Genomic DNA, 19792 nt, shown 5'->3' with positions numbered 1-19792 from the left:
AAATCTTTTAGGTGAGATTGGCAGACTAGAAATTTAAGTCTCATTTTAATTTTACCTAAATGTATGATTAAGAAATTCTAATGTTTCTAAACATCTAGAAATCAGTTTCACAAGATGGAATTCTTTTTCAAAGGAGAAATTCCTTTTAATATATACAGTTTTGGGACTGGGGTTGTGTCTTAGTGGTAGAGGGCTTGCCTGTCAAGTGTGAGGCACTGGGTTCGATCCTCAGCACCATAAATAAATAAATAAATAAATAAATAAAGGTATGTGTCCATCTACAACCGAAATAAAAATTAAAAAATATATAGAGTTTCATAATATTTTTAGCTCATCCAATGAATTTTGACAAAATTTTTCCTTATGGAAATAATACAAAATGATGCAACTATTTTAAAACCTAAATACTTTCTTTTGTCCCTTTATGGACAAGTGCTTTTAGTAATTCTAAAGGATATTATTTAACTTCCAATAAAAGAAAAAGATTTTTAAGAAATTGTACCTTTAACTAATTGCATTAGGCATGGTGATATGATCTCATGTAAAAATATATATGAATCAATCTATTACTTGTAAGGAAATAATAATAATAATAATAATAATAATAATAATAATAATAATAATGGGTGACACAGAGACAAGGTGCAGAGGCAGGGAAAGTGGCAGAGTGGCTCTTTGTCCAAGCAGCCACATTTATTTATACCAATAGGTTACATTAGGTCATTAGTACCATAACTACATTATTAGAGTATCAGTAAGGTTGCTTATTCTGCAGTAACATTTCACAGTTACAATAGGCAATGTTAGGAGCTTTGTGCAATTCTCAAGAAAGTTCATTGTCTGAAGTTACTGTTAGGTGGGCAGATTCAGGAGCACTAGAGCTTGGTGAAACATTGTAGTTATCAAGCAAGCAAGTTCCTTTATTCCCAGGAGCTATGTGCCTGAAATCAAGGTCAAGCCTTGATGAGGCTCTAACACAGAGGCTTCTCAGGACATTGCCATACCAGCTAGATGTTGCACATATATTAGCTATATTACTAGATCCTAAGAGAGATTGCAGGGCATTCTAAGGGTGGAAAACAGAATGCCTGTTATCCACCAGGAGTTTGTTCACCAGGGGAACGCTTCCTTGAACATTCCTTGGTCAGAATCACTATAATTACTGAGAAGTTTACAATTTTTAACATTTTTTAAAAGATGAAAAAATGCTTTTTATTAGACTTAGAAACTTACTGCTCAAAAATGTTTTATGTTGGCTTGCCGACTTTCATGTATTTGTGAGATAAAAAATATTAGATAAATAAATGGAACATACTTAACTATAATAATCATTTACTATCAAGCAAACATTTTTCTTTTTAAAGTATTTAAATTCTAAATTAAATTTTATGTTCTAATTTATAACACAGAAAAATTATTACCTTCTTAAGAAATGTAAGTGAAGACATTATAAAATAAATGACCACTATTCTACTGAATGCTGAGGACAACAACTACAAAAAAAAAAAAATTCTATATACAATAGTTAAAAAAAAAAAAAAAGAAAAGAAAAGAAAACAGGCCAGGAACGGTGACTCACACCTGTAATCCCAACGGCTCTGGAGGCTGAGGAAGGAGGATCATGAGTTCAAAGCCAGCCTCAGTGAAAGCAAGACACTAAGCAACTCAGAGACGCTGTTTTTAAATAAAATATAAATGGTGGCTGGCGATGTGGGATGTGGCTCAGTGGTTCAGTGTCCCTGAGTTCAATCCCCAGTACCCCACCAAAAACCCAAAAATCAAAAACAAAAAAACAAAACAAGAACAACAACAAAACCCAAAACAAAACAAAACACCAGGCTTTTCAGTAGGAAAAAATCCCAATGTTAAAAACTATTAATCATACTGACTAACACCTACCTTAAAAACACACAAAAAACACTTCTCTTATACTTGATGATGAGTCAGAAGATTCACTTTCTCTGCATAAATTCATCATATGAAAGCAAGTATTTCTACAGATGAAGTAAACTGTTTCTATTCAATAGACTACTTGTATTTATTATTGTAAACATACTTTAAGGAAAAATCTGAGTAGTTATTGAGCGCATTAAATAAATACAGGTATAAAGTCTATAAGTACAGATATCAAGTTCTACCTTTCTTAGTTCTGCATATTTTAGCTGAAATACCCACAACTAAGAGAATTGGATTTAACCTAGATTCCACTTTAGTTCATTTTTGTTGACAAGAAAATATATTGAATAATCCAAAATAGATATCTATACTACCATAAAATTAAAACCCCAAGATACCTGCTTCAAATTTATGATAGACTTGATTCAGACAGGATAATCCTTACCTAAATCAATAATTGATGACTCTTATGGTCCATTTTAACACAACATGTTATGCATAACATAACACAATAGTACAGCATAGCATGTTTTGTGTTTTTACCAAACAGGATCTTATATAGACTTATTTGTTTAAAATTAGGCAAACACAGGTAGACTGTCCTCTGAAAAATGGGAGGAAAATATTTCAGAGGTACAATAAACCTGTAGTGTTAGCAATCTGGATATTAATTAAGATTCAATGTTCACAGAAATTACTCCAAGTATTATATTATTATTCAAGTTAGTTATGCTTGTAAAGAATTTAGTAGAATTTAAGAAAGAAGAGAAGAAAGTGGCTACCTAATACCAACAGTTATTGCTCAGTAGAAAAGGATATCAAGGACACTTGCAAGTAAAAGAATTGGATCAATATTAACGTGATTTTCATTTCATGCTTCCCCAACTCCAGTAAGCTGACAATATACTCTGATTATGTGAACTGCCTCAGAGTAACACAGAAAAGGTTATTAGAGCAAGAGGTGGAAATGGAATGCACTTTTTATATTGACAGCCCTGCTAATAGAGTATACTGATTTTCAAAGACATGCAATGCATTTTTACAATTTGGTTCTGACAGCAAAATAGAATTTCATTTATTCCTAATTCAAAATATTCTTATGTAAGCAATATTTTTTAGAGCAGACCAACAAAGGGGATATTCACAAACAGCACTTCTACAAAGAAAAATACAATTAAAAAGGTGTAGAAATTGTTATTGAATTTAAGTAAAACACTAAGTATGAAATGCTAACATAATCCTCTGAATAGAGTCAATGCAGAAAACTGTTATTATAAACATACTTTTTAAAGAAAATTTGACAAAATATTTATTAAGAATATACATGATGGTAAATATAAAATCTCTTTGCATTTTATGTTGGATATTACTTGTTAGAGGATTTTTGATTAGTCATGAAGTTAGGGTAATTTTTAATTATTTAAAACAGGATTTCATTATATTAAAAATCACATGAACCCTAAGTACATGTATGAAGACACACACAAAAAATATCAGATGAAATTTTGCTTGTGTAAAACATGATATAATATATAGAAAACTTGGACCAATTTGGATTCATATTTGTGACTGAATACATCTTATAGTGTGTTGTGGTCCCTATGATAAAATATGCACAGAAAAAAAGAGTAGCATGAAATAAATGTATCAAAACAGTCAAAAGTGATATCTTTACAGAGTGACAACTAGTAATTTTCCCTTTTCTTTAACTAGTTTTGGCACTTTTTAGATTTCTTATGAGCATATGCTTGTTTTCAGGAAGGAAAACAAAAAAGGATTGAAAGGAGAGAAGAGTGGGAGGAAGGGCCTAAGGACAAACACCTGCATCATATGTCCAGAGAGGTAGATGACAGATGTTGCCAAGTTTGGCAATCCTTGTAATGAGCCTACATTTTGGGAGCAAATTTTTGCTACATGCATGTCAGATAGAGCACTAATCTCCAGGATATATAAAGAACTCAAAAAACTTAACACCAAAAAAACAAACAACCCAATCAACAAATAGGCTAAGGAGCTGAACAGACACTTCTTGGAAGAAGATATACATTTGATCAATAAATATATGAAAAAATGTTCAATATCTCTAGTAATTATAGAAAGACAAATCAAAATTACTCTAAAGATTTCATCTCATGCCATAAAGAATGGCAGTTATCAAGAATACAGACAACAAAAAATGTTGGTGAGGATGTGGGGGAAAAAGTCACACTCATAACTTTGCTGGTGGGACTGCAAATTGGTACAACCAATCTGGAAAGCAGTATGGAGAGTCCTTTGAGAACTTGGAACAGAACTACCATTTTACCCAGTTACCCCACTCCTTTGTCTATATCCAATACTTAAAATCAGCATACTATAGTAAAGCAGCCACATCAATGTTCATTTATAGTAGCTCAATTCACTAGCTAAACTGTGGAAGAAACCTAGATTTCCTTCAATAGATGAATGGACAAAGAAATTGTGGTATATATACACAACAGAATATTACTCAGCATTAAAAGAGAATAAAATTATGGCATTTGCAGGTAAATGGATGGAGTTGGAGAATGGTGCAAAGTAAGCCAATCCCCCCCAAACAAAGGCCAAATGTTCTCTCTGATAAATGGAAGTTCATCCATAATGGTGGGGGGAGGCATGGGATAAATGGAAGAGCTTTGGTGGAGCAAAGGGGAAGTAGGGGTGAGTGAGGGTATGGGGGCAGGAAAGATGGTGGAATGAGATAGACATCATTACCCTAAGTATACGTATGACAGTGCACATATGGTGTGATGTTATATCATGTGCAACCAGAGAAATGAAAAGTTTTGCTGCAATTGTATACAATGAATCAAAATGCATTCTGCTATCATACATACCTAATTAAAATTAATTAATTAATAAAAAATTTTAAAAAATATATAAAATAAAATATAAAAAAGTCTTTTCATACCACAACCAATAGCTTTTTAGAAAAAAGCAAATTATCTTTCTCAATGTTAAACTAACTGTATACTCTTTAAAAAAATGAAATCAGATAATTTGATAGCTTTTTTCTCATCAATTGTATAGCTGGACTAGAATTTTTTTCTCAGTGCATTTCTTATTTCTTGATAACTGAAAAAAATTACAGTAGCCATGCATATACCATCAAACCTAATTTAATTTCAGATTCATTACAGAGCTGCTTTTTATTCATCAAGGTCATATCTTGATGGCTTCACAAGCTTAGATAAATCAGGTGTTAAGCAGACACATCTCTGAGGAACCTAAGAATGTTCTCATTTGCAGTTCTCAGCATATCTTATTATTTATTACCAAAGAAATGACTGATTAACTTTGTCATCTTTGCCCCATGTTTTTTCTCCTCAGGCTGCAGCAGCCTGCCCTCTTCAGTGATGCCTGATCAGACCTATTTAAGATGATGTCTTTGATCACAACATTGAAGCACTTGCGATCTTTGGCTTTGATGAAACATTGTTCCACTGTAATTTTATGGAAGGGAAACAGAGGCCTAGATGATAAATGACAGTCAACAAAGAAAAACAAACTTATTAAGATTTCATACTCTTCTTTGGCAGTCATAATCTTCAAGCACCAAAAAGTGTAGCAGAAGTTGACCAGTGTAGATTTTACTTTAATATATAAACCATTTACAAAACCTTCCCTTTTAAATAATCTCCCTATTAGCTAAAGTACCCTGAAGAAGAAAATACTGCAGGTCAGAACATGCCTTTATGAGTTTTAAAATGTTTTCCTTATATTCTTCCATTGCTATGGTCTGTAAATTTCCTGGCGATCAATTAAATTTGCACTTGCATGATATTTTATTATTAGAAAACTCCTAAGTAACACGTGCAAAATTAGAACATTAAACATCAAGGAAAAAATTACATGCCTCTAGGTTTTTATTAATCACATTCCATAGCAGAGGCTGAAAGTGTATCAAATCACACCAAATCTTTTTCACATGACAACCTCATAAATTATTCAACTCATTAGTATTACTAAAAAAGCATGAAAAACTCCATCAGTATAAAGGATATTTTCCAACTGGAAAAGGTCAACCAAAAGTTTTAATAATGAAATAGAAGGGAAAGCGTTTCAAAGTATGAAATAAAATTATTGTTCTTTTCCTTAAAAATTATATCCAATTCTGATTATTTGCTCATTTAAAAGAAAGCATTAACAGATTTTTTTTGAGGCTCAAATAAATTGCCTGAAAATAATGCCATGAAATTCAAATTATGGCTAATGTTCCCTCCCATCACATCAAAGTCTAACTACAATTTAATCTAAAATGTTTGGCTGAGTTTGGGGTAACAGAAAAAAATCAAGTGACTTAAAATTTTTTTTATTAACACATGAAGCTTTCTAAATCTGTTTCACTTCTATTACACTAATATAGTTCCATATTCTTGAAATACGTACACTACATTAATAGGTAAGACTCAATCTGAGCTTCCAATCCCAGAGATTGTTCTGATGGCCAGGTAAATATTCCCTATTTAAGTATTTTAGAGTGGCGCCCCAAACATATATAACTTATTTAAAATTGTAAATACTTTGCTGATTCTAATACTTCTAGTCATACTAAAAGTGATGTCCATAAAACATTATTTTGTTCCTGAAAAAATTTTGTTGTTACCATGATTGAAATGGTAGCAACAAATGAATAAAAAAGTTTGACCAAATTTTACAGCATAGATTACATACATTTAGTTCTTTTTTTAACATTTATTTTTTAGTTGTAGGTGGACACAATACCTTTATTTTATTTTTATGTGGTGCTGAGGATCGAACCCAGTGCCTCATGCATGCTAGGTAAGCACTCTTCCTCTGAGCCACAACCCCAGCCCCATACATTCAGTTCTTAACTTTTGTTGTCAGAATGTAACGATAGAGAAGTTAAAATACTGCAATTGTTTGACATAAAGGAAGGAATAAGTTGAATTTCAATTTGTCCTAGATGCTCACTAGCATTTGCAAGTTTGAGCTATAAATATACCTTTGATCTATGACTACTCACCATCAAAACATTCGATCATTGGATGTTAGTATGCACACTGCCAGACTTTGGCAAACATAAATATATTTAAATATTTAACATAAGAATATTCAAATGATAGGCTGAGTTTTATGTTTTTTGAGATTGTTTTATTGCTGTTAGTTTTATATGTATGTTCTGAAAATAAAACCTTTGCTTAAAATATAGAAAATCTGTGTTCAATTAAGTTTTTCAACATTTATTTTGACTGGATGAAGTGCTTTGTAATAACTGCTGACATTTACTTCCTATTTCTACTGAAAAAAATACTTTGTATGTAGGGTAGAGGTCATGAAGAAGGTACAATACTGCAGTTTTCTCTTGGCATTTTATAACTTCTCCTTCTCTTTCTCTGGAGAGATTTCTCTAGGGAGTACTCCCCACTCACCTCTCTGCATCCTCCATATTTTACTGCCTTTTTTGTCACATTTTCCATTTATTAGGGTTAGAAATTTTTTGTGTGTAATCCATTGAGAAAATAAACTGTATTATAAACAAATAACTATTTATCAATCATAGAAAATTTCAAACTGGATGGTTCACTTATTGCTCCCAAATAAATGAGAATTAACACATTAAAGTAATTGTGAGAATTAAAATGGGTAATAAAAATATATGAACAATGTTCATTACTGGTATTTCTTCAATGTATATGATTTATAAAATTCTGATATGATTAATCTAACTTAAAATTGTTGAGCATTTTAAAAAATGGGTAAATAATCTGAGCATGATAGCACATGCCTATAACCCCAGTGACTCTGGAGGCTGTCAGCCTCAGTAAATTAGTAACACATTGTGTCAAGGGGGAAAAAAGGGTAAACAGACAAAATGTTCCTAAGTAAATGGGCACAATCTATAGTAACAGAATTTTTATTAAACTATAAAATATTTTTATATTTACTATTTACCATACATTTTATAAAGCATAATTTAAGGTAAAGTTCTATTGTAGCGATATAGCTGATTATATTGTTAATGGCAGGCCATCTTTTTCAAACTTCATTTGTAACCTATTGGAGGATGGGGAATTAAATTGACAGATTGAAACAGGATTTTTATCTGTGTTAATCTGAAAAGAATAGCATAGGAATATTACAGAAAATTTCATGTAAAGAGGTTATTAATAATATATTTGTTTCAGTTAACATAGATATATGTATATATGTATATACACATAACATACATATGTATGTATATATTTCTATGTATACATATGTACAAACTTTTATATACATAGAAACATGTAAGTCTGCTTATAGAATTACAACATAATGTTTCTTTTCCAACATGGGTCTTAGTCACCAAAGTTTGAAAGACACTGAAGAAGAAATTGATGACTTTATTCCATTTATTTATGTAGGCTTTATGAAATGACGCTGGGTAATAACCAACTATATAGAATCTTTAATCTCTTAAAAAGAAATTGAAGGGTCCTAAGTGTACCTAGTGTAAGGAATATAGGGTTAAACGTAACTAGAAAAATTCTGAAGAATAAAGCAGAACAAAACATTTCTGACTTAAAATATGGAGAACATTAAATGCCAGTGAAAAATATAAATTCTCAAACACAAAGGGTCACCTCATATCCAGCAATATTTTTTGTTTAAGAGGCATGAATACTCACCATATTCTATTGCAGCTTTCAGCAATGCTTCAGCATGAGTGGAGCCAAAGGCATTACGAACAAATCGTCTCCTTCTGCGAAGATCATCTTCCCAGTAATCCAAACGCCAGAAATCATGCAACTGGCTAAATATGCAAAAACAAAGAAACAGTATTAATTACTATGAATAAAAATGTATAACTGGAAATTTATTCTTCCCATAAAATTAAAGCTCTATTTCTTTGGTCTCAAAAACCAAGATGATTTTTGAGATATTTATATTTTACACTTCTTTTCTATACATGTTTCCTTTAGAAATAAAAAAAATCTTAAATTAGAAATATTCTCATATTTTAGGCATTATAACACTCAGCTCTGTTTTTAATTTTTTTTACCATGTTCTTTCTGCTACTAAAAAACATAAATCATGGGGAGGTTAGTAACAAATGCAACATCAAATTACAAGTATTAATGACACAGTTTGCCTTTTTTTACACTGTTTTTAACAAGGCTTGTAAATCACAGGATAGAATTCAACTACAAACAGTTTGCAATTTAATGACCATGCTTTCTTAGTAGACTGAATTAAGAAGTATAAAATATTGCCCACTTGGATTTGGTGGAGCAATGATTAAAATAATGTGCTGAAATATTCATTGAAATAATTCCCTGCTGCCCACAGCAACCTGAGAAAAGTGCAATTTTATCCATTATTAATAATACTGAATTAGAGCTGCAAAAGATTTCAGTCTGTGGTAATTGTCTTGGTAAATTATTATTCTAATGCTAACAGAGTCCTTGGATGATTTTACAGCTTTTTACTAATATAAACCATTAACAACCAAAGCCCCATCATTGAAAAACACTGTCATTTATACTCTATATTAAAAAACAGTGAAATATTTCAGAAACTACTGAAATGCATTCATTGTATATGCAATAGAACATCTCATGATATAATTTTTGCTTTCAATTTAGTTTCAATAAACACTGAAGATAAATATCACTGCTTAAAAAGTTGTTTTTTCTGTATTAGTATGTGGAATAATATACTCAAAAAGATAATATCCTTAATTTCCTGAACAGCACTATTCATAAAAACATATAAAAAGCTTTCATAAGAGATTTGATTTCACTTTTATATTTTGATATCTTGTTGTAGAAAAACACTTTAAGTTTGATAAGGCAGGATCTGTATGCATTTTGCACATTATTATAATTCTGGCACCATGTCTGATAATGCTATATTTAGTAACTATTCAATGAATTAATTAAATATTTTTCAGAAAAAAATCTATAGACATATAGTTATTGAGAAAAATAATTTGGGGGGCTGGGGTTATGGCTCAGGGGTAGAGCGTTTGCCTCGCATGTGCAAGGAAGGCCCAGGGTTGGATCCTCAGCACCACATAAAAATAAATAAATAAATAAAGTTATAGAAAAAAAAGAAAAATAATTTTGAAAAACAGATTTTATGCTTATATAATTTTGCTATGTATGACTCAATTATAAAAGAATACAATAATATAAAAAATATAAAAAGCATTCAAATTATAGACATTTGAAATATACTTTAATATATCTTTATTTTTCTGTACCTCAAACTTTATTTTTCTACTAAAATAATGCTTACCTGGTAAATTCTCATAATAAAGTATATCTTTATGACTAATTTAACTAGAATTGATTTCTAGCCGTAAAAGTATAGACTAATCCCAGTTATTGAAAAAAGAGCCTGTTAAAATCTTGCTAGAAGGGTTTTCCTTAAAATTGTGTTAAAATTAAGTAATTGAATTCACCAGCAGATACCAGAGATCTTATGTTATCTCCAGTTTCTCACCATAGCCAAATGTACCCCTATTCCTTCCAAAAAAGCAACTGAACAGTTCTTGACATTATAAATAAAACAAACTCAAGAAGACTCTGAAAGGTGGAGAGAAGGAAGACTGGCTAAAGTCCTTAGGACACAGGGGTGAGGGGGATGAGGTGCCTTTGCCTCATAAATCCTCGATGGGAATCAAAGAGATCAACAACCCAGACAGGCCAATGGGTAGTGAGAAAAGCTGCAATGAAAGTCTGCTCTCTTTAGCCCGAGGACAGAAAAACAGTTAGCCCAGCAAGACAGAAATCTTTGATACAACAGCTGCTATAGTCCAGCCAAATCTCACAGAAAAACTAGGGCCCCACCTCACCACCACAGCAAAGAATGAGGTGGGAAACTTGTGGAAGTATAATGAGGCACCCAAACACCCTCACTGAGGGGGTTCAGAGAATGCCAAGTAAGGAACTAGGACTTTCATTTCAGCTTCCTGGTAACAAGGAGCTCTACCCACAGGGGTCAGCAGAGTCCATGGAGGCAGTCTGGGTTTCCCTCCTCCCTCACTGGATAGTAACAAGTCATCTCTCACATCCCCCAGTAGGATAATGTCACAGGAGACATAGTGGATATTCAGACACCAGATGGGGGCTGGAACTCTCATCCACACCAGACAGTAAGGAGGAACCCCAACTCCTTGGGTTTCTGGAAGCCATGTGGGATATCTACATTTCTGCCTTCCTTGCCAGTGCAAGGCGTGCCCCTGTTCCCTGAAGGAGCAGAGCCACAGGAACTCAACTAAAAGAGAAAGCTTAAATGAGATAAAAGTCTCAGAGCATCACAAAATATCTAGGTTTCATTCCAAAATTACTTACCATACCAAGAACCTGTAGGATCTCAAATAGAGTGTGAAAAGATCACTAATAGATGTTAACATTGAGATGAGATGGTGAAATTTTCTCTTTTTTTATGTGTGTGTGTGGGGGTATCAGGGATTGAACCCAGGGGCGCTTAAACATTGAGCCATATCCCTAGCCCTATTTTGTATTTTATTTAGAGACAGGATCTCATTGAGTTGCTCAGTGCCTCGCTTTTGCTGAGGCTGGCTTTGGACTTGTGATCTCCTGCCTCACCTCCAGAGTCATTGGGATTACAGGAGTGTGCCACTGCACCTGACAAGATGGTGAAATTTTCTGGCAAGAATTTAAAGCCATGAATAAAATAGAGCTTCAAAAAGCAACTGCGAGTATGGTTGAAATGGAAAAGGAAAAAAGAAAACCTCAACAAAGAAACATAAAATGCAAAGAAAAACCAAATGAAACTTTAGGTCTGGAAAATACAACAATCAAAATTAAAGCAGGTTCAATAAAAGAAGGAAAAAACACTTAGCTGGAATGTAGAACAAAAGAAATTACTCATTTTGAATAACAGATAGGAAATAGACTGACCATACTGGGGATATAGGCAAAGAGTGGGATCTGTGGAGTTGTGTTGTCTAATATCTAACATTTGTGTCAAGAGAATCCTAGAAGAGGAGAAAGCAGTTAGGGATAAATAGTACTTAAATAATGGCTACATAATTACCAATTTTGGCAAAAAAAACAAATGTACAGATTTTGGGGGGATTTTTTATTGGTGCATATTAATTACATGTAACAATGACTTTCATTGTGTCATATTATAAATGTACAGATTTAAGACGCTGATAAGCCCAAAAATACCAATGCCAAGACACATCACAATCTTCTGAAGATTGAGGACTAAGAAAATTAAAAAAAGAACTCATAGATAAATGGCAACTCTTTTACAAAGACAAAATGATCAGAATGACTACAGATTTCACATCAGAAATGATGGTGGCCAAAGGAAGTGACAAAATATTTTTAGGTGTTGAAGGGGGAAAAAAAAACTGTTTCACTTGAGTCTTACAGCCTGTACAAATACCCCACAGAATAAAGGAGAAATGAAGATATTTTTAGACAAAGTATTTATTGCCATATTAGAGCTAGTAAACAGAAAGCTAAAGACAATTCAATAAACATGAAGGAATGGATAAAAGAAGAAACACTGCAAAATCAAGAGAGAGGGAGGACAAACGAAATAATTGTAAATATAATAGGCGGCTCTTTTCCTCTTGAGTGTTCTTAATTTTATTTTACTATTGAAACAAAAATTTTAACACTGTCTGATATGATTTGAAGTGTATGGAGAGGTATTATTTTGGACAAATGGAAATGGGGAGTTAAAAAGATATGAAGGAAGGTATAATCCCTCTACTTCACCTGGACTGGTAGAATGACAAAACCAGTGGACTGAGGAACTGCAAATATAATGTAGGATTTAGAGATACTACTTGAAAAGCTGTACAAAGAAAGATACTCAAAACAATATAGATGAATCAAAATGGAATTTAAAAAAATGACCAAATAACCCACAGAATGGATAACAGGAAAAGTAATCCATGAATCAAAAAGAATTTCAAGGGAAAACAAACAAACCAGAACTGCATGAAAATAACAACAACAAAATAATCAACATTTGTCAAACAAAACTGTATTAGTACTAAGAGGAAAATTTATAGTACTACGTGCATACATTAGAAAAGAAGAAATATATTATATACTTAATCTAAAAATCCCACCTTAATAACAGAAAAAAACAGAGGACAGCAAGCAAAAGGAAGGAGATAATGAAGAAAAACACAGAAGTCCATAAAAATCAGTGACCCCCCAAAAAAAAGAGAGAGAGAAAATTTATGAAACAAAGGTCTGCTTCTTTGAAAAAATTCAGTAACACTGATCTATTCCTAGAAAGATTGACAAAGAAAAAAAACTAGACACAAATTATTAACATCAGAAATTAAGCAAGGGATATCACTACAGACTCTGAAGACACTAAAAAGAAGTGGTAATACTATCAAAGAGTATGCTCATAAATCTGACAGCTTAGATAAAACAGACCAACTCCTCAAAAAATATAAAACTACCACAACTCATCCTATGTAAGACAGAACACACAAATTAATTTTATAATGACTAAAGATATTTCAAACATGGTTTAAAACTCCCCCGGAAAAAATATTTCTAGACCCAGATGATTTCACTGGGGAATTCTACTAAATATTAAGAATCTTCAAAGAAACTATAGCTAACTTTATACTTCAGAGTGAGATTGAGTACTCAACACTGATACTGGGAATAAGTCAAAGCTGTGTGCTCTTACCACTCATATTCATTGAAGCACTGGAATTTCCAGCTAATGCAATAGGCAAAAAATAAATAAAGGAAATAATAGGAATACAGATAGAAAAAAGAGAAATGAAATTGGCTCTATTTGTAGATTACATGACTGCCTATGTAGAAAATCACAAAAAGTAGAAAGTAGAAATCATGGGGGTGGGGAAAGAGGAGTTAGTAGGCAATGAATTGACCAAACTATGTTATATAGATTATGTTACATAGATTATGAATATATCACAATTATAATGAATCCAAAACAAACAAATTTCCTATAACTGATGATTGTGATCATCAAAATTATAGGATACAAGATAAACATACAAATATTAATTGTATTTTTATATACTAGTAGTAAACACATAGATTTTAAAATAAAAATAAAATATGACTTAAATCACTATTCAAGGGAGAAATATTTAGGTATAAATCTAACAAAATATGTAAAGAACTTGTGAGATGTAAACTATATAATGTGATATATGAAACCACATAAATAAAAGGGAAGGCCTATCATTTTAATGATTTGGAAGACTCAACATAGTAAAGATATCATATCTTCCCAAGTTTATGTATATATTTAGAATAATTTCATATATATAAATGATTATTCTAAAGTGCACAAAATAAAAGGTTAAAGCAGTAGGGATTGGTCTACTTGTTTTCAAAACTTACATGATTTAGCTATTTTGACTATGTAATACTAGCCTAGGGATAGATACAGATCAACAAAACAACATTGTATGTATGTATGTATGTATGTGTGTATGTGTGTGTGTGTGTGTGTATATATATGTATAAAATAAAAAAAAATATATATATATATAATAAAATACATATATATGTATTCACTTGACAATTGATAAAGGTGAAAAACAAATTCAATGGAGAAAAGAGATCCTTTGTATGTATATATGTATGTGTGTGTGTGTATATGCATAAAATAAAAAAAAAAAATATATATATATAATAAAATACATATATATATATATATATATAATAAAATACATATATATGTATTCACTTGACATTTGATAAAGGTGAAAAACAAATTCAATGGAGAAAAGAGATCCTTTACACTAAATGGTACCAGAGCAATTAATATCATCATCAACACCGCATACCCCGGCCCAAAAATCCCCAAACCTTAACCTAAGTCTCCCACCTTAAATAAGAATCAACTCAAAATGTATCACAAACATAAATAACTGTAAAACTGAACATTTTAAGAATAAAGAGACAAAAACTTTGCAATCTAGAGCTAGGCAGAGTTTTTAGACTTTACACATTAAGCACATCTATAAAGGAAATACAGATAAAAATATAAAAATTAAAAATATTCATTCTATAAAACAATATGCTAAAAGGATAAAAAGATGCCAGAATGGAAGAAAATGTTTGCAAACCATCTATCCGACCAGAGACTAGTAGCTGAAATATATCTATAATTCCCAAAGCTGAATAATGCAAAAAGCAAGCTAATTAGAATACTTTCTTTGTGATATTACACTGTAACTTTGCAGAATGTTAAAATTGGGGGAAACTGAGTAAAGAGCAAATAGAAATTCCGTTTTATTTCTTAAACTGTATTCTGCCTATGAGAAAACTGAGATCAGGGATGGTATTAGAAGGGCAAAATGAGAAGTGATCCATTACCCTCTCTTGTTTCTTATAGGGAATCAGGATGTGTAGAAGAGCTGTCATTTAGTTTTGGCTGCCATCTTATTCCCTCCCATACTAGAGAGAAAGAGGTACCTTATGGATATTAACCAGTAGTCCAAGGGTTCTATGACAGAATAAATGATTCATTATCAGGGAAATTATTCTTCCCCCCAATATCACAGGTCAGTTTAAATTCTAATTTGAAAAAAAAAAAGTTGTATTTGGTCATGTCTACTTTTTAAAAAAAAAAAAATTGCTATTTTTTTGCACTTCAGAATCTACCATGCTCTTTGTTTCAAATGTGTTTTTGTGTTCTGTTATACTTTATTTTTCCTTCACCTTTTTAAACTAAAAGTAGGTCCTTATGTAAGTAAAAGAAGTCATACACCCATACACCTCCCCTCCCTTTTTCTGGGTTGGAATTTTTTTTTAAGTTGGAATATTTATTCTCTGATTTCTGATGTTTTCCTGATTGTCTCTATGGAAATTATTTTAGATTACTGAGTATCAATCTCTCCTCATATTTGGGAGTTTCCCCTACTTAAACAAACATAAAACTCTCTTAAAGAACTTTCTATTTCTTTTTGAATCATGCATGTTTTACTCTCTAGTTTCAATATAGTGGAACTATGTATTTATCTATACACAGAAATAGACTGTGATGGGAATGGTCTCTCTGAAATTGAATAGTGGGCCAGCTGGAATTTCCTGCTTTCAAATTCCCTACAATGTGGCAGTAGGTGATTTTCTAGCCTTCTTACCACTCTAGCCTTTTTTACTTACCTTCCCAACAATGGTAGAAAGTGGGGATTTTAAATAGTATAATTACTTACTAATAGAAGCTCAATATTAGCAAGAAAAACTATTGGATTATTAGTTTGTTTCACAGATGCTCCATTCTGATGGAGGAGAAATGTGTTCCCTATATGCAGACTAGCTAGTTCCCTATATGATCCAAGTTCCCTATATGATCCAAAAGAACTATTCCACCAGGGCAGGAAGAAAGACCTCTGTGGTCCTGAAGCACTGCTGCTGGAGGGTGCAGAAGGTACAGGGTAGAAGTTCATAAGAGGTTTATCATATGGGCTAAATGCATAGTTTGTAGGAAAAGTAAAGCAATTATATTGCACCTGTTATGTACTCTGTGATGAACACAGAAGGAGGCTCCTTTTCTCTGCCTGATGGAGAGTTCTAATAGTTTTATAGACTACACTTCAGCGTTTTCTGGGGTTTGGTACTTCTGAATCCATCTCAAAGCTTTGTGTTGTTCCTTTGTGCTTGTGTACTTATACCCATTATTTTTGTATTACTCTTTTTTTATCATTATAATATTATTATTGATGTAATGATGTTCGTTAACTGCATAAGTAGTTCAAGTACAGATAATTTTCTCAATGAAAATAATTTTTTAAAGAATTTAACCTTTATTATATTTATTTGTTTTTATGTGGTGCTGAGCATCAAACCCAGGGCCTCACTCATGCTAGGCAAGCATTTCAATTAAATTTTTGAAAATTACAATTTCAATTTAGGAAAATATATTCAATTTTCTTTCAAGATTTTCTCTAACCCTTTCTAAGAATGGACTGCCTTCATAAATTAGTGAGAAAACTGAATTTATCTGATAAAGTGAAGCTAAAAAGATTAATTGGTTTTTCAATATTTAATAACAGAAACGATCCAATGGAACAGAGAGAAGAGTGAAAAGAACGAAGAAATACTTTACTAAATAAACATTTTAAATAAACATAGAACTTGCAATTCTCCTTAGCTAAAGGACTGATGGTAATCACTGAGGTCGAGACTTCTTTGTATGAAATCTACTCCTACCAAGATCTAACGAAACCAAATATCTGATTGACAGACTGATAGCTAAAAGTTGTTATACTCTCCTCCTTCCATACAAACTATAGAACTAGACTTCTCTATCCACTTTGAAATTAAGCATGCTGATATGACTTCCTTCAGCTAATAATTTGTAAGCAAAAGCAATATATATCCAGACAAAAGCTTTTAGAACCACTGTACAATTTTCCATGTTCCTTCCCTCTGTAAGTGGATATAAAATTTCCATCATTTTACATCCATCCTTGAGTGCCTTCAATAACCAGAGCTTTCTGTCAACCCGTGCTGAACATGAGTGTGAATGAGAATAAAATTTTCTTGAACCACCGAGATTTGAAGTTTTATGTTAATGCAGTATTACCCAGTATAAGAACTGAGTAAATTCCTAGAATAATAATAATTTTAAAAGGGCCAATTTTTTTTCAGGTGCTGGAGACTAAACCCAGCTGGAGGCTCATGCACACCAGGCAAGTGCTCTTAACCCTGAACTAAATTCCCCGCCCTTTAATTTTTTTTTTTTAAATTTTGAGACAGGGCATTACCAAATTGCCTAAGCTGGCTTCTAACTTGCCATTCTCCTGCCTTAGTCACCCAAGTAGCTGAGATTATAGTTATATACCACTACATCCAGTAGAAAGGCCAATATTTACCAATAGCTTATTGTGTTCCAGACACTTTTCTTTTCATTGTATGTGTATTAATTCTTCATTAAGTCTTTTTGAGATTATTATTATTAACCCATTATATACAGGAAGAAATGGAGTCATGGAGATTTTAAGTAATGTGACCAAGATAGAACAACTGGTTCACAGCAGAATCAGTACGTATCTTCCAGCAGTCTGACTTCCTAGCTTATGCAACATGGCTTCTAACTGTAAATAAAGCAACCAAAAAATGAAAATATCTTGAGGAAAGTACATTGAAAGCACCAGAACAGCTGCTTCATGTCTCTCTATGACCAGAACTAATTAACTGGATGAACAATTAAAACTATGAAATAGGTAGAGTGCTGTATGTATACCATGCAGATTCATTCATTATTCTACACATATTTATTGGACACTTACTATAAGTCATGTCACAAGTTGAATACTAGGTATACATGGGTAAATTCAGCAGCATGATTCTTGAAATTATTCAGCTTTCAGTTTGTTCCATCATATAAACAAATAAATGTATAGTGAAAATTTTGATAAGTGCCCAAAAGGAAAGAGATGAGGTCAAGTTGAAACCTGGGGAATTAACTTACTGTATAGATGAATGTAGAAGTATACAGATGAGACAATTCTAATAAAACATGATTATAAGTTAGCAAAACAAAGTCTGCATTTATTGTGACTTAGTTCTTCTCCATAAAAAAGTTTATCATCCTTTGATTTTTACATGGCTTATACTCTATTTTGCCAATTCTCAGTGATACATATTCCTTCAATGCTATAAGTATCTGTACACACCTAGACAAACACATTCTCTTATCCATAAGATAAACCTACACATACATACTTGACATACATCTTCAAGCCATTATTGCCATTGTGTCTCTCTTGCCTGTCTATTATAAAGCACTTACAAGGTTTTTTTTTCTTTGACTCTTTTCCATTCTCCTTAACCTAGGATTTTGTAGTATATCTGTATTTTAAAGTATAAATTGACAGGTGAAAGTCCTAAAAAATGCATCCGTCTTGACATTAATAGTGTACACTCACATTGTGACCCTAAGCCATATTTCAGAAAGTCAAATCTTAGTCTTTAGCCCAAGATTTCTTTTTGAAGCCAGGCTAATTTGTTCTATGTCCAAGTGAACCTAGAAGTAAAGACAGAATTCTATAAGCAGGATTCCAAATTCACTCCTGGGAATTATTTCAAGTTTTTGACCATATCATTTATTGCCATGCATCTTGGTGCAAAGTGGTTCTTAAATATGAAGATTCTTGTCAAACTCTGAAATATTTTGGATTCACACTACAGAGAAATAGTGATTAATGCAAATTTGTGACTTGTGCAAGATTCCTAATTAAGGATAATGCATCTTTAGGTAAAAAAAAAACCAAGAGATTATTAAAGTATAGATTAGAATGCACAAGCTATACTAAATAATGAGAAAAACTTTATTATGAATTAAATCAGATAGCTAAAGGTAGGAAACATAAGGTAGGTAGGAAAACAAACTATTTGTATAAACTTTTGCTTCTAGTATGTGTCTCTTACTATCTAACTTTTCTAATGTTACTGCCCTCTCTTTGGTCCCCCATTTGTAACTTCTGCCTTCCCTTTCTCCTGTATTGCTCAATGCAGCAACAATATTTTACTTACACATATAACTTTGTCTTTAATTTATCTATTTATCACAAAGAGGAAAAGATGGTACCATTTGTTTAAAATATGATAATATAATCTCAGTTGCATAACATGAAGTTTTCAGTACAGAATATACTATATCAGTTAACTCTTAATATATTCACAGCAGTAGGCTTTGAGAAATCATTTGTCATCCAGTTACATTTAAAAAGGGGTGTATTTACACATAAGTTGAAGGTGGATGCATATCTATTTTATAAAGAACACAGCAACTAATTAGAGAGGAAATCTTCATTCATAAAATAATTCTATCACAAGCTTACAAGACTTTTTAAAAAATGTGCAAAAAGAAATATCTTTTGATAAGAATCTGGATGCTGTTATATTTGCTTCTTTAATTTGCTTTCTAT

At 32.0% G+C, this 19792-nt stretch overlaps 1 protein-coding gene across 1 annotated transcript in view; it reads right to left on the bottom strand.

Moving 5' to 3' along the window:
• Positions 1-19792, bottom strand: part of Nbea (neurobeachin) — a 620123-nt gene that overhangs the window by 203931 nt on the left and 396400 nt on the right. Inside the window, exon 38 of the mRNA XM_077795156.1 lies at positions 8547-8671. Coding sequence (XP_077651282.1) covers positions 8547-8671 — 125 coding nt within the window. The remainder of the gene's footprint in view (positions 1-8546; positions 8672-19792) is intronic.

The sequence above is a fragment of the Urocitellus parryii genome, chromosome 2 (assembly GCF_045843805.1).
Source record: "Urocitellus parryii isolate mUroPar1 chromosome 2, mUroPar1.hap1, whole genome shotgun sequence".
Classification (NCBI taxonomy): Eukaryota; Metazoa; Chordata; class Mammalia; order Rodentia; family Sciuridae; genus Urocitellus; species Urocitellus parryii.
Note: the sequence above shows the minus strand (reverse complement) of the source record. Positions and strands in the feature narration are given on the sequence as shown.